At 37.2% G+C, this 21,945-nt stretch overlaps 1 protein-coding gene across 3 annotated transcripts; it reads left to right on the forward strand.

The window, feature by feature from the left end:
• The first annotated feature begins 235 nt into the window (after positions 1 to 235).
• LOC132152169 (coiled-coil domain-containing protein 85A-like) lies at positions 236 to 15,844 on the forward strand. 3 transcript variants are annotated; one of them, XM_059560930.1, is made up of 5 exons: positions 236 to 924; positions 1,634 to 2,633; positions 11,384 to 11,441; positions 13,302 to 13,338; positions 14,899 to 15,844. In XM_059560930.1, exons 1-5 carry the CDS (start codon positions 688 to 690, stop codon positions 14,902 to 14,904), a joined length of 1,338 nt encoding a protein of 445 aa, XP_059416913.1. In that variant the 5' UTR covers positions 236 to 687; the 3' UTR covers positions 14,905 to 15,844. The 3 variants fall into 3 exon arrangements, with proteins under 3 accessions (XP_059416913.1, XP_059416914.1, XP_059416912.1); XM_059560931.1 differs by lacking the exon at positions 13,302 to 13,338; XM_059560929.1 differs by lacking the exons at positions 13,302 to 13,338; positions 14,899 to 15,844 and adding an exon at positions 12,372 to 12,935.
• The last annotated feature ends 6,101 nt before the right edge of the window (positions 15,845 to 21,945 follow it).

Consider the following 21,945-nt stretch of genomic DNA (forward strand, 5'->3'; position numbering starts at 1 on the left):
TACCGTAAGTCAATGCTCGACACATACCGTTTCAACAAGGAAAAAAGTTAGCCTATTCATCTGTAGTACCTCAATGTGTCCATAGATGGCGCAAATTTAATTGCTTTCTGAACAGCATCACCACTTGGCAACTCACACATAAACATGCACGACACACAAGCACACACAGAGAGAGAGAGTGAGTGAGTGAGAGAGAGTGAGTGAGAGAGAGAGAGAGAGAGAGAGAGAGAGAGAGAGAGAGAATTTACTCAGTGTGCAGACACGCTCATTTCTCCGGAGCTGTGTCTGAGGATGCTGCCGTCTCTCCTCCTTCATCTCCACGAGGATGCTGGAGCGCGCAGAGGCGGACGGAGGCGAGCGCATCGGGCCGCCTGAAACCACCCATAGCCTATCTCACCGGCTACCCATTACCGTCACTTTTCCAAACTTACAAGAACTATGAATGGGAGTCGATGCTGAATAATCTGGTCGTACTTCTGCTGTATGCCGCCCTTCGTGACTCGTCAGCTGCATCAGCTGTTGCTTTTGGGAAAAGTCAAGGCGACTCCCACTCTGAGGGCATCGGATACGGGCATCACTCAGCGATGCGTCCTCTGTCTCCCTGACTCCTCCTAACACAGCGGATGCTGCCTGCCTCATTAATATTTGATCAGCACCTGGTATCACAGCAGCAGCTCGCCACTCCTGATGGAGAAAGCGCAATCTCTACAAGCACAGCCTGGTTCCAAGGCGCCTGAAAGTCCAGCAGAAGACATCTCCAACCTTACTGATGAAGAGCTCCTCCAGTGGAGCAAAGAGGAGCTGGTGCAGCGACTCCGAAAAGCTGAAGCTGATAAAATGAGCGCCATTCTGGATCACAGTAATCTGATTCGGGAGGTGAACCGCAGCCTCCAGCTGCATCTGAACGAGATCCGGGGGCTGAAGGTGAGCAGATGAGATCATGGGTGTCTGGAGCACACCTGCGCTCTCTGAGGATGCGCCAGTAGCACTTGTGCACATCATTCTTCCTGTATGAATATATAATGCCTTGAATATTTCCTTTCTGTATACATGCTTATCTTCTGATTAAAACAAAAAGCTTGTGAAAAAAAGCACTGATATAGCTTAAGCAATTATTAGTTTTGTTTTTCATCAAGAATCATATTTTTGAAATTTGAACTAACGTTAAACATATGTTGTGTTTGAATATGCGCATTCCCCAATTTTTTAAATTAATGTTGCATATAAATAAGACGACGTAAAAATGCACAATGTACCCTTTATAGGAACATATTATTAAAAAATACATAAAAATAAATTTTGTTTCCAGCTTTATTCCATACAAAGACAATTCCCAGTGACCAAATCTGTCAAGCTTAATTTAAAAAAGTCCATATGATACTTGCACTATATTAATCTTTTAAAGCCATGCAATAGTCATTATATGTTATGCAAAGTTTGGTTTCATTGATCATTAGTATCATTTATGTCAGTGATTAATTGAATCAATTAATTTAATGAATGAATTATTAAATCAAATAAATGTCATATAGTTTGTGTGGCCTCAGAATATCCATGTCTTAGCAACATTTAAAATATGTAAAAACGTTTTGTAAACACAATTATTGTGTGTGTGTTCTCTATCGTGATGAAGGAGGTTAACCAGAAGCTGCAAGACGACAATCGGGAACTGCGAGACCTGTGCTGTTTCCTGGATGATGACCGGCAAAAGGGTAAGCGAGTGTCGCGTGAGTGGCAGCGCCTGGGTCACTTCAGTGCCAGCGTTATGCGTAAGGAGGTAGCACTGTACCTTCAGAAGCTAACAGAACTGGAGCGCAAGCAGGAGGAGGTCATTCGGGAGAACCTGGAGCTAAGGGATCTTTGTCTGCTGATGGATGAGGAGAAAGGAGGCAGTGGAGGAGAAGGAGGCCAAAGTGGGACGGGGTCCATTGGGTGTCGTAACTCCATTGATAGCCAGAGTGGGCTCCTGGTACCTGGCTTGATGCGGGACGTAGGGGACGGAAGCAGCACTTCTAGTGCAGGAAGTGCCGACAGCTCTGAGCATCCACACCACAAGCAGCAACAGCTGCCGTCTAGCGGAGGAACTGGGAGTAAAAGCCCGGAGATCCCGAAGTCTCGTCCTGGGAAAAGAGGGGAAGGAGATCGGGTGGAGATCTCCAGCCCTGACCCTCCTGTCCGGCACAGAAGCACCAGCCTGGAGTATCCCTTCGTACTGCCACAGCCCTGCCGACCACGCTGTGGTTCCATATCTGTGCCTGACCATCGGCTGATTAGAGGGCTGAGTCCAGAAAAGTACGGTCGATCCCTGGGCCACCGGAGTCCAGAGACTCATCCTAAGCATCATCTGGCTCCAGGACAGCCAATGAGTCCTGAGCTCCACATCCAGAGGCACAGGGGCAGCTTAGGAAGTGGGCCTGGGAGTCCAGAAGCTAGACACCTGCTGCTAGGAACATCAGATCTCCACCATGAAAAATGCAAACTGGGAGGAAGTAGTCCAGAGATGCTGAGGCACCAGTACAGCATGAGCCCTGAACATGGGAAGTTTGGCAGCCCTGGTAGAGAGACGTCACCGCGGAGACTGGCAGGAGACGAACTGTCACCACACCATCGGAGCCTTTACAATGGTGTGAATGGTGGGTCTGACTTCCAAAATGACAAATATATGAAAAGGTGTGCTTTTATGCCTGAGAAATATTTATCTTTGCTGTATTTTTATCCCACTGTCACCAATTTAGTATTAGCGAATAAGTCAAATATATGATCTGGCAAATGGTAAAATTAGAAACAGAACATTTAGGGGTCTAATCAAAAATTGAGCACGTTCTTATGTCCTACTTTCCACTTCTAAAGTTGTAATTATGGGTTGTCACGTTCAAACTCTTTGTTGTCTGAAAGAATAGGAATCATGGAGAATGGCAAGTTCACCTTTGCCTATTTCTTAAAGAAATTTATTAAAGACAAATTACAGGATTACAAATTACAAATACAAGATTTTTAGTCAGTATTCAACAGACTTTGATTAAAATGTTGCATCCCATTTGTTGGCAACCATATAAACACAATCTAGATCAGGTGTGTCCAATCCTGTCTTGTGTTTACCTCCAAAACAGCCAGAAACAGCTAATAAAAAAGACACATCTGGTAGAGTGTGTTAGGACAGGCTGGATCTTAACCCTGCAGTACATCAGACCTCTAGAAGCAGGATTGGACACACCCCCAATCTAGCAATTGATGGTCTACTTTAAATGCTACTTTCACTGTGTAAAATACAAACAACATGCATCAAATGGTTATTTATATTTAAATATGCATTACTGTAATGGCAAGAGAAAGGTTGGTTCTCTCCTCCGCCATGGAGTTTATGGCCCGCTAAACTTTGAAACTTGGATATCAAAATCCAGTGGTTTTCCAGTTGTAAATATGGCTTTGCAAGGCCATTCAGGTTCAATTTCTGTCTAGGTAACTCGTATTTGCAATAACTCTGATAGCACATGAAGGCAGCGTAAGACACGTGAAATCAACCAGACCCTTTTTTTGTCACATGTTGCTGTTGTCGAGGTCTTTGCCGTTTCCTTCAGACTAGCCTGCCACCCACAGTCAGATTGCCACACACTCTGCTAAAGTTACTCATGATTGGCTCAATCTCCTTGAAACAGTTAATTATTTCTCCAGAGATACCAGATCTATGCCTGCTATAATTAAGAATCAAGACCAAGCAAGTGGACACAGTGTTAAAGACTTCCCCATTCAGACATTGTCCTATTTTGCCCAATTTATGACATCTTTTATGATCTGTGCAAAGTTAAAAAGATATATAGCCCCATAGTACAAAAATTTACTATAGCATTGTAAGGTACTCAAAGGCCTTTAGAGAATACCATGGAATTACGATGGTTTATGTCCTAAAAAACATGAAATTAGCATTGCAATGGCACTTTTTTGTAACTGAGACAAACACTTGAGCTTTCTATGCTGTATGTGTGCAGTATGTTATATCCGCCATATTGGCTATGTCATGTGATCTAATGCATCAGTTGCATCGCTTCACTGCCATTCACAGCTCTTCTCCCAACTGTACAAAATCTGTACAAAATCCCATGATGTTAAATGAACACACATGAACCCGCATTACTTTGTTTATGAAATATGCTGCCGATCAAAGGAACTGGGCAGCTATATGCATATCCTACAGCTGCAGAATAACTATTTCTACAGGAGAACATGCTGAGTAGCCTGTAGTTCACACTGCCAATAAATCACTCACCTCAAGGTGAAAGATTTTTGCATTCATTAGCTTCAAGAAATGCCCCCTTAAGAAGAAATAAGAGCCCAGAAAGATCAGATTGATGTCCTCGTTTAAATAACTCAAAATACAGAAGGACTTCTTTAGCTGATTTTTGGCGGTTGAATTAGCTTCCTCATCTTTTCAGATAAGATTTATTTGTTACGTTTAAGATGGAACCTTCTTGAAATAATGTTCTCTCACTTGACAAGGTCAAAATGAAATCAATAATAGATGTTGAAAGATATTAGCTTTACAAATTGCAAAGAACCTCAAGAATGGCTTTCAACTAAGCACTAACAATAATAAGGTAATTGCTAACAATTAACAATGACTGTTGGTGTTGGATGCTGTGGTTTCAGCATTGTCCTACGTGTCTGTAATGCTGCTGTAGTCATTTGTCACTGTCACAGCCTGCTCTGGTGTTGGTCCCAAAGGGAAAACTGCCCATCCACAAACCCTGTACACTTCCTGATCATCCAGATCTTCCCCTGAACGATCTTAATGCTACTCTGAAATGCTTTGCAGTGTAAGAGTGTGTAAAGTATTGGGTATTAAATGGGTGTACAATTCAAATATTGAAAATCTATAAACATTTTTTTCACACTTATTTTGTTTAAAATCTTCTGTAGAACACAAAAGAAGATATAAAAAATAAATAAAAAAAAGTCAGAGGGGTCCAATGTAGTTTGGTCTTCAAAATATCTATAAAAACATTACATGAGGGTGAATAACAGAATTTTCATTTTTGAATGAACCATCCCTTTAATATGAACCAGTTTACTTTAGCATTTGTGTTTTTTGCCTAGATAACAAGGATATTTTTCTGACATATATTTTTTTTATTGATATGCTTGTCAGTGACCACTTTTATAGAGAATCTATCAGCATTGTCAGCATTTACTGTTGCAGTCACGGTGCCCAGACTGCAAATATTATTTATTTATTTTGTTCACTCAACTGTAGTGAATTTAAACTGCATTTTGAAGTTATATCACAGTTTAAGCAGGATTATATCACAATTCGTGACATAAGAGCTTTAGTTGTCTATTTGCAGACCGGCATGATGGAAGTCATTATCGCATTGACATTGCATTGTGTAGTTATTAAAAAAAATCCATTCAAATGGAGTGTGTTGCAGTATGTGCAGTCACTACAAATCATAAACGCAGTATTTGTTGTGCATAGATGTAGGGATGTAGTGATGTTGAAGCTCTGGATAATCCTGAAAGAGGTTTTCAGAGAATTATTATTTTTCTGCATTCTTAGCGTGTGGCTCTTATTCAAAAAGCCAAATCACATGATTATAAACATCACAGTGACTTTAGCCAACAATCTAAATGAGCATCTAAATAACAGCGTCACAAGACAATCCCTAAGCATTTTTCGCCGAAATCCTGCATGAAAACAAGCACCTCTTGACCTCCTCTAAACTAATCGTTATGCCATCATGCTGCTAGCTTTTCTTTTCTGGTTAAGATGCAGGGCGGCTTTATTTGGACTTTGCATGGGAATCTTGTTGTACAGTAGCTAATGCTGTCAGCTCATGCCGGAAATTTGGTTGCCGGTTTTGGATTTCACATGAAAGCTGTTTTCAGTACAGTACGTGGCTACACTGAGTCAGTATGTGAGCTGACAACATCTGTCAATAGCCAGCTTTATACTGAAGAAAACTTGTCTTGAAAAGTCTGAACATTAAAAATGAGGGCATTGTTTTATGGGCAGAGAAAAATGGGTGCTCTATTCTTTGTTTCTCTCTCTATCTCTTGGCTCATATTTGTACTTTTTGTTTTTTGCTGACCCCGCACTATGAGCAGATGGGAAGACCAAAGTTTTTTTTTGTTTTTTTTGATAGAACAAGGTTAAAGGGGCTGTTCACCCAAAAATGAAAGTTCTGTCAACATTTACTCACCAACATGTCATTCTAAACCCATTCTCCTATTTCTTCTGTGGAACATAAAATTAATTTGTAATAATACAGTCAATATTTTCCAACCAACTGCAATGAGCTTTCAAACATCTAATGACACTAAGCAACTTCAAATAACAAAACAAAAATATAAAAATAGTCCATGTGACTCTGAAGCCTTACAATAGCATTGTGGGATTGTGAAATTAATTTGAATGGATATATTATTCACTGAGTAACAGTAAGTCAGTGAGCTCATGAGCCAAATTAGTTTCATGAACTGATTCTGATTTGTCTTTGAAGCTGACATTGCTACTTCTCTTATAAACTTAGTGAAATGATCATGTTTCTAGCCTTTTAAATTACATGTTTAGCATGCTCATCTAAGCTTTTTTTGCTTCAAAACTCTTGAAACTCATGTGAGATGCATGTGAGATTTCTTTCTCAGCTACTTTCACTTCAGTTTAAACCATGGAAAATCTGGGACCTTCCTAATGCCACAGATAAGAGTGAGGCATTTAAAGAAGAGACAACGCGGCCATTACACAACTCCTGAAAAAAGTCCTGATAATACAGAAGTCAGACCTCTTCAGACTCAAACTCTCAGTCCCCAGGGAGGCCTGTGGTTTAGGCAGACCTGTACAGTATTTCAATTGCTGTGTGTGGGTGTGTGTTAGTGTGAGCGTGAACGTGAACATGAACGGTGTGTTGTGTGTGCTTCTCTGTGACCTTGGGAGATACCCCCCTCTGACTCCAGCTCTAAATTTAGCCCTGAAGCTGATGGTTTTCTCAGTGTTTACCTCCACACATACAGTAGGCAAAGACCTTTCCCCCACTTCCACTAACACAGTCTTACAGGTGACCTGCTGAATAATCAAGTAGAAACTCAAGTCTTTGCTCAATTTTATTTTATTTTATTTTAGTTTAGTTTACACCCTTTAATGAATTATTGTATAATGACGTTTATATATATATATTTTTTTTTATCTAATTTTATTTATATTAGATAAATTGACACCTTTTAACAAATTATTTATTGGCAGTAATTATATTTAACTTTTTTAGTTTATTGTATTATTTTATTTTTAATATATGTTTTATTTTTAGAGAAGTTTACAAAATTATTGTATGGTGAAGGTTACATTTGAGTTTTTTTTGTTATTTTATTTTGTTAAAATTTAAGTTGAAACTTTTTAAGAAACTATTGTATAATTACATAAAGATTACATAATTTTAGTACAGTTTACACTTTTTAAAGATTATTGTATAGTGGTTAAATTTTATTTTATTTTATTCATTTTTTAGTTAAGTTTAGGATATTTTTGTAGAGTGAATTTTACATTTTAGCTTTATTTTATTTTATTTATTTTATTTTAGTAAATTTAATTAGATTTTATGTACAGTTTATACTCTTTAACAAATTGTTATTAAAGTTTGAATTTTCTTTTATTTTAATTTCAGTTGACCCCATTGACTTAAGTTATAAAAATATACAAATAATTAAGCAATTACAAATCCACTTTGTACAATAGAAATATAATTTACAAATATAAGTGGCAAAAATATGAAAATAATATTTTAAATAAAAGGGGTAAAAGACTAAAAAAGGAACTGACTTGCAAGTGAAATTTATTGAATGATATATGTGGCCTCCTTGTCTTCTTTAGCAGTGTTTAACTGATGTACACAAAAATGCTATAGAAAGTAATAGGTTTACATTTCAGCAGTGATCTGGTTTAAGCAGATGAAGTGAACAAAAACAGGATCTGTTAAGTGAGAAAGCGTCCTATAATTCTTGCCCTGTGCACCATATTTGAGTATTTTTTATTTCCCTGGAAAATAATATTACAGTGAGCTCTTAGTCACGACAGGCTCAGATCAGATTGTTGAGTCATGTGTGAGGATTGTGCGTCTCACAAAACAAAACAACAACTCTACTCTGCATCTCTATCACCACATGCAAAAACAACTGTTTTCTGACAGGTTTCCGAAACACGGCACTTGCAGTATTGCAGTGAGAATGTGAAAAATTTCGACTATGTTTCCATGTATTTCAGCAGTAGCAGACAGCAAAATCCAGTTGTTGTTTTTTTTTTGTTAAATATGAAAATAATATGTTATGCGTGTGATTAAGACAACAAAATCTGCACTATAGTGGAGCCAGCAGAACTGAACGTGACTCTGCCTGTAGGGATATGGTTTAACACAGTCATGAGATGCATGAATGTGCAGTGAGCTTTAATAGGCAATAACCTTCAATTTGCATGCTCTGTCAGGGGCATTGTGGGTATTCTTTGGATAATACAGTATGACACTAGTGTGTTTACATGTGCTATAAGCAATTTCAGCTGTTTTAACTTTAACAGACAAAATAATTAACATTCAGAGAGAATTTCCAAATAGCTATTTTCAGCATGGGTGCGGAATTATTATTATTATTTATTATTATTATTTTGCTGTTTACAGAGTGTAAAATCTTGTTCAGACTGGCAGTAAAAATCTCAGAAATTCGATTTTGGTTAACCTTTAACGATTTCACTTTTTTTCCCTCCTGCACAGTTGTTACCGTATGTAGTGACAAGACATGAAAGCATATAGCACACATTGTAATTTTTCATGCATTTTTGCTACATCTATCACTAAAGTCTCAAGACTGGTGTAAAAGCGACTGAAACATTCTCCCAGCATATAATTTATATCCTCTGCAGTGTAAACAGAGCCCAGGGCTGATATTTGGAGCGGGGCTAAGCTGTATTTTTATAGTACATGCAGAATCTACAAATATGATCATAGGAGTGCAGATGTGTGAAAATGATGAACTACAATATCTGTGTTTTCATAGGCAAGCATTTATGAAAGTACTTGGTATTATGCCTTTGAATAATAAAATTACACTACAAATATGATGCAGTAGATGTCCTTGTATGACATCAGTGATTAAAACAATAATTTGTTAAAAAAAAGTGTGTGGTTAATGTGAAAATGTACCCAATGATGCCTGCATCTATTTATAACTGTTTTATTTGAATTAATTCTAAACAATTGTGAGGAGAGCAAGTAGCAGCTCGTCTCAGCAAAAAGTGAATTTTGTGATACCCTCCCGCTGTCAGAGCTTAAGTGTTCCCATGATTTCTAAAAATATAGGACATTCTCCCATAATCCCTGTTTTACGATGATGGAAATCTGTAAGTCTTTTTGCATTTGTGGTGCTGTGTTAGTGTGTGTGTCTGCTATAGAGATGGGAGAATGTGAAAGAGATACTCATCTAGACAAAAGTTTTGAACTTGTACAAATATGAAATCACACATCTTGACCTCTGCGCTGCCTCTCTCAGCATAGTCTCTATCTGACAGATCTGTCCATGAGCTCTCAGGGCAGACTGAACGTTATAAGCTACCAGCCAAGAAGCGCAGTGACATTATAAAAGCCCACACAATGCAATTACAATATTCGAGCTCAATAGGTAAATGCATGCTTAGGGTATTAATATAATGTTGTATAAAGATTGTTAATGTTAATGGTAGGATACAACAAGAGATTTGGATCTCCTGCCAGGTTTACATAAATGATGAAGAATGAAATAACCCAAATGAAAGAATTCATACTTTTTATAATGTTCTTTATTTTTATCTCTCTCCAGGACATCAGTTTTCCGTTCCCGGTCGTTCCTGTGTTTATCTGCTTTCACGTTGTGAATGTTGGCGGATAAACTGACCAGGATGTGTGCTAAAGCCTCCTAAAGTGTTTCTTAGAAGACCACAGACTGGCATGAATCTTTAATGGCTGACAGCTTGAACATGCCTGAAGCAAATATGATAACGAGATAAAAAAAAACAGAAGCGGTGAATGAAACATAGAGCACTATTGATGCGGGCTAAATGGAGGCGAGCTTATTCAGAATGGATGTGCCATCACTCTCTCTGAATGAATATCGAATGACTTTGAATGGTTAGAGTGCAGGAAAAGCTGTCTAACCTCCGATTAGCCTACCAAAGGGTTCGCTTTTGTACTGCTTGTTGTATGTCAGAGCAGTCTGTAACACTGTGAATAGTATCTTACCGTATGTTCTTACTCTGGTAAATTACACCCTCCGCAGCATGAGGTTTCTCAGCCCACAGGACTGTCACTATGTCTGCTCGCATATATGTGCTTGATGCAGTGGCATATGGGAAAAGCAGACAGGTTCACAGTTGATTTAGTCTGGGCACACATGCAGGAGAAAAGGTTATTTCCAGGCTCAGTAAAGCAGGTAAACAACAGGGTTTGCCTGTGGTCTCCAGTGTGCAACTTAACCTTAAAAAGAGAAAATAACTGCTCAGGTGCTATGAGGGCAACAAATTATGTCACAAGACTCTTATTTCTTACAGACCACCCTCAATGTCAACCTTAATGTGCACAAACCACATCGAAATTTCCCAACATCTCTGTGGAAAAGACAAATCCTAATACTTTATGCACAGTCTACTGTTGAGCGCTGTATTGTGGCAATAAGCAGCTATACTTCATCTCAAGGACAACAGCAATCACCCACTATTTAAGTGACCTTCGTTCCTGAAGTATTTTTCACCCCTCATTTTCTTAATACATTTTTACGAATATTGGCGTTCTATGAATAATCTTAAACATCCATGGAAACTTTCCATTGAGTAAAGCATTATTTATAATGGAAAAAAAGATTCTTCAGATGATCAAAAAGTTCTTCACATTAGGAAATAATGGTTCTATTAACCATTCACTAAAAGGTTCTTTAGGAACCCAAAATGGTTCTTTAATGGCACTGCTGAAACAACAACAACAACAACAAAAAACTTGGAAACTTTATTTTTTAAGAGGATAGGGGAAAAAAAAAACCCAACTCCAGGACAAATCATGATATTACAAACTTTGATTGATAGCAAAAAAATAGGCTTATGTAAACAAATGGATGAATAGAAGTCTTTTATGAGGGATTCTACAAATGATGTAACAAAAATGCAGGTAACAATGTAAAACTATTCAACTGAAACTCTGTCATGGATACATATATATATATATATATATATATATATATATATACACACACACACACACACACACACACACACACATAATAATATATAATATGTATTTCTCTATGAAGAAAATGAATGGGCATTATTCTTCTGACTGCTGTGCACAAAATCTTCACAAAAATCTTTTTTTTTTCTTCACAGCTTTGATATCAGCAGGATGTTGCAGCAACAACTGCAGGAACGTGAAGCTCTGGGACAGGTGAGTTCTGCTCAAATGACTCCGGCTCTGTTCTAAACCCTAGTGAGCTGCCTACATGGACAGCATTTTTAGGCATCACTAGTTTGCCCCTGATGTGAAGGCTATTCCAAAACAGTAGGCAGCTAAACTATGCTGCTAAATTAGAAACCTTATTTTGACCAACATCTAAGACAGCAGTGTACACTTTGCTGATGCATCGCAACATTACATTACATGCAGATTTTCAATAAATATACTAAATGGCGATTGTTAATAGAATGCATTCAAATGATCAATAAAAAGTGCTAAGTGATTAAACTAGCCTACCAAATATCTTTTGTATGTGTTGTATGTGCTTTTATTCGAGACAATATTATTGTTAACTAAAACTAAAATTATATGTTTGTTCATTGAAATAAAGCTGAAACAAAATAAAATAGATGTGTAAATGTATATATTCAAACTGTTGCCTTAAAAGTATAATTTGAAGTACTAAAATGACTAACAGAATTTTTTTTAAGTTAAACAGAATGATTAACAATAAATACAAAAGCACATAAATACTAAAACTTAAAATGATACTAAAAACAAATCAATATACTAATAAATACTAATAGTGCATAAATAACACTAAAATAACATTCAGGTCCATTTTGAAGTTCACTGAGGTCAAGAACTACCCACTAAGAAAGAAAGAATCTGTCTGACAGATATCTAAAATGACCAACCACGATAATTTGGCAAAAGAATTCTGTGTTGCCACAATGACAGGCCGACAAACTCCTTCGAATTGTTCTTCAGATCTACAGAAAACATCAAGTTGCAGAGAAAGAGAATCTTTCAAAAAATCTGATACCTAACCAACTAAAAAAATCTAGAGACTAGTTCTTCCGCCAAAGTGCTCGTTATATTAACCGACTTCCTTTTAAACATGATTTTGTTTCCTGGCAGACTGATCTCTTCACCCAGACTCCTAGAAATTGTGAATCAGTCAGAGTTTTGCCTGATCTGATTTCCACAAGTGATTTCCAGTTTTGTGTGCAGTATGCATGACCGAGGCCGAGACTAATGGGGTTGCTGCCTGGATAGAGCATTTTTATTTTTACTTCATTTAGGGGGCTATCAAAGAAGAGCATTTCCAATGTACACGTTACACTGCGAAGGCAGCTTACTAAAACAGAGCCTAAATGTCCCCATGATCCATGCATGTATGCACTCATATGTGTGTGAATACAGCTGCAAAGGTGATCATGTCTATCCGTGATCTCGTAAAGTTGTCCAGCAGGGGCAGAAAATGGCTTTGTTAATATTTAATAGCTCGAAGGCAGACGTTTATCCTTAGGGATTACTTACCAGTTTCATCAATTTTCCACTATGATCACAGGAATGATGATCCCCAAACCCCCCGCCCACCCCCATTTATTTCAGTTTGTTGTTGTTTGTGGTAATTTTGTTAAAAATACATCAACTTCCATGCCATATATGGATGATTTATGTAATTCTCTTGTAAAACCTGTCATTAAAGTGAAAATGTTGTCATCACTTACTCACCTTCATGTTCAGACCCCTGTATTGTTCCCTTTCCTCTGTAAGAAAAACAAAACATAATATTTACTTCCAAGCTCCTAAAAAACCCTTTGCTAGAGTTCTCAAATCTTATTTATGCTTGCGTTCAGTCAACACAAGCAAGTTTGAAAAACGCAGCATGTGATAAGCATGAAATATGGCAGAGGTACTTCAGCTCAAGTCGGATGAACTTCACTTATGATGCTTTTATGGTGCCTTTTTTGAGCTTGACTGTATAAATCACCATCCATTTTACTTGAATGAATACCTAAAGCCCTCCTGAAGATCTCTTTTTGTTGTTGTTTTGTTTCACAGAAGAAAGAAACTAATACAGGGTTGGAACAAAACAGAGGTTAGTAAAAGATGACACATTTATGGGTTTAAAGACCACAGTTTTCTGTCCAGTGTTGACTCAGGCTAAATTCAGAATAATCACTATCTAATCTCACTATTTATGCCATATTGTATAAGTAGTTAGAGTAGTATGCTAGTATACATACAATTCCAAATTAAGCTACTTGTCTAACTCAATAAGTAAAAAGCTAATTGGTTGCTGGTTGCTGCTATTAGGGGCATTTGATTGGACAAAAATCTGTGTAATGCAAAATACTGAATATGCACTTAAGAGTGTACTTCAAATCTTAAAAGTCTATTAGAAAAAATTGTACCTGCAGATAATATTATATTAATGAAATAAACCACTAAGTGTACTTTAAGAGAGTGAACATTTCCTTTTAGTGGACCATTTCCTTTCCCATTCTGATGTGTTGAGTAAAATATTAAAGCACATGTAAAGTACTTGATTATAATTTGAACTGTAGTTTGTTATTCAATATCACATTGTTATTACAAATCACAAATTAGTATATTTTAAATGTACTCCAATTCAACCTTATCATTAAAAATGCATAATTAGAAAAATAATAATAAATCCACGTCCTACAAGTTTTAACGGTAACACTTTACAATAAGGTCATTTGTTAACATTAGTTAAGTTTTTGAGTAACTTGAACTAACAATAAACAATACATTTGTTACAGTATTTATTAATCTTAGTTAATGCTAGTTAATGACAATACAGTTATTCATTGTTTATATTAGTTCACAGTGCATTAACTAATGTTAACCAATAAAACTTTTTATTTTAATAATGTATTAGTAAATGCTGAAATTAACATAAACTAAGATTAATAAATGCTGTAGAAGTATAGTTCATGCTTAGCTCATGTTAACCACTATTAAATAATCTACAACCTTATTGAAAGTGTTACCATTTTAACAAAAAAAAAACAATAATAGTGACATAATAATGACACAAAATACACACACACACACACACACACACACACACACACACACACACACACACACACACACACACACACACACACACACATACACACACACACACACACACACAACTTTGGTGAGTTTTTTCAATGAAGTGCTCATAATATTAGTCAGGAACAGGTAAAGTATATTTTTAGTTATGCTTTAGGCTGTGGACTGTAACCATATTGCAACAGGACAATAACTATGAAATTATTTAAAAGATTAACTGAAGTCCTACTTAAGCAGAAAAAAGCACTTTTAAGTTCAACTAATTGTGCATAATATAAATGTAAATTATAACACAATTTATTTTAAATGTAAATCACATGCAATTAAGTTTCCGAAAACTTTACATTCAGTTTGCACTTAAGTAACTTCTTTATTCTTATACGTACCATTTTACAACAGGGGTACATCCATATATTAATTTAAGACTGCATATGCATATATGGGATAAAAGTTTATTTAGCCAAATTTTAGGCGTACAATATCATGCAGATAGTTGCTATTTTAGGGTCTTTAAACACTGTTTTATTGCTTGAAATGGCCATCGCTTAAAGCAAAATTTCTGTCTCCACAGTTTTGATGGCTCTTCTTGACCATGCCGTTGCTTGGAGGTTTGGGTTGGCACAGGGGCCCCTGGAGCCCCACTCTCACCAGGCAGATATTCCATCCCTTCACCGTGTAAACAATGGGCTAAGCAGTCAGGCCCCATTTTAGTTGTCATAACAGCAGTTTGCTTTTTGGACCCTCTGGTGCAATAATTTCGAAGGAGATTAGAGCGAGATGCAGTATGTTCTCCCCAACCGTTGGGATGAAAGAAGACGCTTGCACAAACCACAGAAACAGACACACCCTCACACAGCTTTGAGAATCTAAATGTTTCCTGTGGTTAAGATGTTTAACAGTACTGCATTTGGGTAATCAAACACTTGAGCCGTCCCTCTCTCTATATCGGTGTTTCTCTGTATCATGTTGACTAGTAATAGGACACATGAAACAAAATGCTGTGGCTTCTCTGAAGGTGCTTCCCTGCCCTTGATATTTATTTATGCAGTTTCTTTTCAACCAAAGCTGATTGAAATATCTCTATTGTTCGTTTTTCATCCAGGCATCTATGATGGAGTATCTGTATCATGTTTGCTAGTTTTTCCATCTCTTGGATTGTTTTTTAAATGACTGACACCAGTGCAAGGTCTTTGTGTACGGTTCATGAACACCATTGAAAGCAGTTCATGTTGTCAGTGACTGAATAACCTCATCAGTGTTTTCACTGATTCTGTGTGTGTATGTGTGTGTTTATTGGCTTTATTATTCCTTCCCTCCAAGCTCCTGTATATAAGCTAATGAGGTGTTTCTTCATGTTGTTTTATATACAGAAATACAGCCTAGTACATATAGTAAATTAATGGAATAGTTTTATATGCATATAATGACTATTATTTTTGACTTACAGTTATTATTATAACAATAATAAAAATATGAATATATCTATGTCCAAAATATTAAAGGATTTTCATTATGTACGCTTGGATGGCATTCATTATCAGCCCAAAGCTTTATTTAGTCAGCAGTCTGCAGATGAAGCAAGATTCCCAAGTTGCTAATTCAGTTTGTTTTGATGTACATTAGACGTATTCAGCCATTTCAGGATGATTGAAAATTTGTGAAACCATCCAATTTGTTTTTAAATCTTTTTTATTTTACCATAATATCATTTTTTCTCTTTTTGTGTCATGACTACATTCATATTTTCTCAGCTGTTACACACATGAAATCAGAAACTTTTCACTTTGGTTTTGAGACTGGGCTTCAGGGCCGACCTCAATCCATTTAATCATTTCTCAAGCAGGGAGGCTTTGGTCAGATTTTAGTTTCTGAGCATTTGCCTGTGATGAAATCAACTGATCCTCTTATCAACGCCAGAAACACATTTTAGATAAGAACCGTGCTGTGCTTTAAGACCCCTGTTAAAAAGGCCTTTCATCATAGAGCTGCATAAACCTTTATGTTCTTTGCAGACACGTTTTCCTCTTAGTTTCTTTAAAGACTTAAAAGAGTTTAAAATTCATGGTTGCTTGCACCCAGGTTGCAACTAAAATCAAATCCCTTGTGGGACTATGTTTGAAATGTAGTGACTAGTGTACCATACAGAAGTCTTATTTGCTATTTCTCTCTGCTGCTGTGAAAATGTATGTGAGTTCTGTGGAAACATCATTTTCTGAAGCAACTGATTCACATATCTTTATGAATCTAAATAAGTTTTGGTTTACAAACTGATCTGGTGTATAATGTATGCCTGTTGTGGAGAGTAAAGGAGAGAGAGGCAGCGCAGTATGATTAAGACGCATCCTTGCAAGTTCAGACGAGCTGACAGAGGGCTGCTCTATCAGGTTCCCAGAGCTGCGCCCAGTTCTGCTCTGCTGCATTGCAGTACAGTAGAGGAAAAACGTGAATGGTAGAGAAGTGAGGAGAAGAGGAGGTAAGTAGAGATGACAGAGCTGAGCACAGGAATGGCGGAGAAAAAATGAATCAGAATGTGGAGGCAATTCTTTGATTAGACCTGTGGGATAAGGAAAGTGACGTGACATTCAGCCAAGTATGGTGACCCATACTCAGAATTCGTGCTCTGCATTTAACCCATCCAAAGTGAACACACACAGAGCAGTGAACACACACACACACACACAATGTGAACACACACCCGGAGCAGTGGGCAGCCATTTATGCTGCGGCGCCCGGGGAGCAGCTGGGGGTTCGATGCCTTGCTCAAGGGCACCTCAGTCGTGGTATTGCCGGCCCGAGATTCAAACCCACAACCCTAGGAGTCAAACTCTCTTACCACTAGGCCATGATATCCCCAAGTAAAGTTATGATTAAAAGGAAGGAGGTGAAGAAGAGAAGTTATGTTATGGGGAAGGTGGTTCAACAGAGGAGTGTATATTTGTAGAAAAGAGGTGCAGTAAAGAAGTTAAATTTACAGACAAGAGAGGATTATATGAATATAGAGAAGACATTTATGATCAGATGGCAGGAGGTGCAATAGAGGAATTATGAATAAAGGGGGTGCAGTAGAAGAAATTAAAAAAGAAGGAAGGATGTGCTGTAAAGGAGAGGAGTTAAGAAAGCAGTGAAAGAAGTGGACAAATTTGCAGTACAGCAGGTATTATAAAAGAGGAGACGGCGTAAAGGTGCATAAAAGGAGTTAGGAAACTTGAGGAAAGGAGGCACAATAAATGAGAAATGATTAGAGGGAAGGAGCTGCAATAGAGAGGTAATTGTTGTAAAGAAGGAGGTCCAGTAGCTGATTTATGATTAGAAGGAGGTGCAGCAGAGAAGAGTCAATGATTATAAAAAAGGAGGTGTATTTGAGGAGTAATGACATAGAGGAGGACGAGGAGCATAAGAGGAGTTCTGTTTTAAGAGAAGGATGTACAGTAGAGCAGCTATGACTAAAATAAGTATTGTTGAGGAGTTGTGATAAAAGAGAAGGAAATACGCAAGTTATGCTTAGAAGTAAGGTGGTGCAGTGAGGAATAATCATTCTAAAGAAGGAGGTGAAGCAACTGAGTTGCGATTGGAAAGGAGGTGCAGCAGATGAAAGGAGTTAATTATAAAGAAGGAGGGGTAGTTGAGCAATAATGGCTATAGAGAAGGAGGTGTATTAGAGGGAAGGAGGTTACAATTATGATTAGAGGGATTTGTGAAGGAAGTTATGATTAGAGGGAGTAAGGTGCAGAAGTGAGAGGGTTGTGATTATTGAGAAGAAGGTGAAGTACAATAGAGAGGAATGATGAAAGGTTAGGAGGTGCAATAGAGGAGTTTTGATTAGAGGAAATGGGAGAATAGAAGAAATATGATTAGAAGGAAGGAGGTGCAATAAAGAAGAGGCATTATGACCATAGAGAAAGACGTGTAGCATAAGAATCAATAGGATGAATTTACAGTAGAGGAGGTATGATAAAAGGAAAGGAGGTGTAATGATTATAAAGAAGAATGTGCATACAAGCAGTTATCATTTAAGTGAAGGAGGTACAGTAGAGGAGTAATTGTTCTAAAAAAGGAAGGTCAAGCATCTAAGTTACGATTAGATAGGAGGTACTGTACAGCTAAGGAAAGGAGATAATAAAAAGGAGGTATAGTTGAGGAGTCATGGCTATTGAGAAGGAGGTGTGTATGGGAAGTTATGATTAGATGGAAGGAGGGGTGGACTACAATTGTTTTGACTAGTTTGAAGGCAGTCCAGTAGATGTGTTACAATTAGAGAGAAGGAGTTGCAGCAGAGGCATTATAATAAAGAAGGTGCATAGTAACAGTTGAGTGGATGTAGAAAAGAGAATAGTTATAAGAAGAATAAGGAACCTGTCATTGCTCCAGGGAAGGGCAGTCTGGGCATGCCAACAAGGTCGCAGCAGGTCAGTTGCTCAATCTGCATACGCAGCCCAGCACTGAATCTATAAATACTGAGATACAGCACATGATCTGGTTCTGATGAAGGTGGACTGATTGCTCAAGGTTTTATGATGTGATGGAGACGTAAGTCTGTGAGGGACATCACACAGAGATCAAGTACAGTGTCAGAATGATTCTACGGTATGCAATATCAGTTTTTCTTTATTTGTTACTATAAATTAAAAGGTCAACATTGCACCAAACACACCAATTGAGTGTGTAGCCTTGATAATTTCATTTAAACTTTAAAAGTTAAATTCAAAAGTTGGGACAAAACAATTTTTAGACTCAACTTTTTTAAATCAAAGCAAGCTGGCAAAGTATGGAAGGCATTTTCTGCCAAATTTAAATAAATAAATGAAATGATTAAAATTAAAACCAGATTAACGATTTCATTACAGAAAACTGTACGCAAAATATGTGACAAAATTGAGAATGAAATTAAATGATTTCATTTTCACGGTGACATACCTGTCAAATTGAAAAATAAAATGCAATTGGTGATTTCACATTTCATTTTCAATAGTCTCGAGGCAAGACTGCCAATATTAAAATGAAAAGCAAACGTGAAAAAGAAACTACACATACAGTTTTTACAAAGCTATTTATTAACACTCACGCAATAATAGTGACAATTCAAATTTAAATGTAAATTTTACTTGTCATTTTAATTCCTCTTTTATTTCACTGTTTTCATTTTCGTTTTCATTTTCAAAGACAACCTGCATGCAAATCATATGTTAATGAGTGGGTGTGGCTTATTCAATTAACGGCGCTAGAGACAATCGTCGAAGTCTCGTGTGCATGAGTTGAATGGTGGTTGAAACAATGTGTGAAACGACATTAAAATGTGAATATATTGTAATCGAGACATGGCGAATCTGTTAGTGAGCTTTTGCGGGAAGCTGCTGCAGCATTAGAAAGTGGAAGAAACAACCAGCCTGACCAGCGTGCGTCAAACCCTCGACCCACTGCAGTTCCTCGGCCTGAGCCTCCACGAGACTCCCCGGAAAATCTGCTGTCTGCTGAGTTTGTGACGGCTGCAAAATGTCCAAGTGTATCCAAGATTAGGGCTGCTCCGATCACGATCGGCCGATCGTTAATGCGCATCTCGTCAGTAAAGTCGGTTCTCTAATCAGCGGTTAATTCCATCAGGTGCGTGATTTCACATAGAGCAGCTGTTACTACACAGAGCCATTGTTAACTGAGAAGATGCGCCAATAAACGCTGAAAATGAACGTGGATTTGTGCATCTTCTCAGTTAACAACGGCTCTGTGTAGTAACAGCTGCTCTATGTGAAATCACGCACCTGATGGAATTAACCGCTGAAGAACCGGCTTTACTGACGAGATGCGCATAACGATCGGCCGATCGTGATCGGAGCACCCCTATCCAAGATAGATTCAACTCGTAGCAAAATGAAGTCATTATCATCCGAAATGTTTGCTAGCTGGTTTAATTCTGCTGCTATACTGGCCATAACCGCCATTATAGCTCCTCCACGTAACAACGTAATTGAGCCACACCCACTCATTAACATATAATTTGCATGCAGGTTGTCTTTGAAAATGAAAACAGTGAAATAAAAGAGGAATTAAAATGACAAGTAAAATTTACATTTAAATTTGAATTGTGTCACTATTATTGCGTGAGTGTTAATAAATAGCTTTGTAAAAACTGTATGTGTAGTTTCTTTTTCACGTTTGCTTTTCATTTTAATATTGGCAGTCTTGCCTCGAGACTGTATTGAAAATGAAATGTGAAATCACCAATTGCATTTTATTTTTCAATTTGACAGGTATGTCACCGTGAAAATGAAATCATTTAATTTCATTCTCAATTTTGTCACATATTTTGCGTACAGTTTTCTGTAATGAAATCGTTAATCTGATTTTAATTTTAATCATTTCATTTATTTATTTAAATTTGGCAGAAAATGCCTTCCATAGCAAAGATCTGTCACTGTAAATGACACAATTTCCAATAATATTTTTATTTATTTATTTTGCAGAAAAAGGTTTAAAGGTCACATTTTCTTCGGCTAAGAGCTAATTTACATACAGTGTACACATGGTGATTTATAAAAATCTTTCTGAAGGTCAGAATCAATTACCTGTGTCTATTTAAAACACCACCAACATTTTCAAACTTTCCACAGTTTGTTTGGAATGACTGTACCTATCTGTACATTTACCACTTAATTAAGAATAATTCACTTAATTCTGTAATTTTTCACCATGACCAATTTGAATGGGTCAGAGCATGCAATAGGTCTGTCCAAAAAGAATAGGTCTTATCCTGCTCAAATGAAGGATCAGATATGGAGCCAGACTGGTGTCAATAATAATTCACACAAAAAATGTGATGCACACATATCCAAATACATGAAACATAATTCACATGCAAGGAAAAACTGATATATTCACAATCAAAGTATATATTAGTCAAATCATTTGTTATTAAACTGTTATTTTAAACTACAATAATATGTTATAATATTACTGTTTTATTCATATTTATGGTTAAAATAAATAAATAAATAAATGCAGCATTAATGCAAGACACTTATTTTCAAAAACATTTAATACTATAATGATTACAAACGTTTAAGTATAATTTGAAACCAGTCGCTCTCAAAGCCTGAAACTGTAGATCTCTTCATGACTGAAGTATGGTGAACTTTCAATACACGGGGGTTGGTTGGCACCATCATAAATGTAAATGAGGATAATGTAAATGTAAATGTAAAAGGTCTTGACAGAGATCAAAAGCAGAGATAATGCACTTAGGCGCTGTTCCATAAGCGCTGTGTGAATGATAGTCTTAAGCCTGAATGGGGTCTAATTTACCAGTTCTAATTACTGACTGCTGGTTCTCAAAGTGCTGTGAGATTGCATCAGTCATTAGACTTTTGCTAATTTCCCAGCCTGTCCATTTTTTACCATACCAGCCTTTATATTATCTGCTCTGCAGCCAAGAATAGAACAGGGTAAGAGTGTTTCTGGCTTTATGAATGCAGTTCCATTCATCTGGCATGCTTCACACAGACCTACGCCTTGAGACGGGTAAAAAAAAAAAAAAGGTTACAGCAGATGAATGTTTAAGATAGTTGTTTAAAGTTCACTTCTCTCAACCATGAGGATCCTGCACATCTCTCAGTATCCTGAGCAGCTA

This window comes from Carassius carassius, chromosome 10 (genome assembly GCF_963082965.1).
Source record: "Carassius carassius chromosome 10, fCarCar2.1, whole genome shotgun sequence".
In the NCBI taxonomy this organism is placed as follows: Eukaryota; Metazoa; Chordata; class Actinopteri; order Cypriniformes; family Cyprinidae; genus Carassius; species Carassius carassius.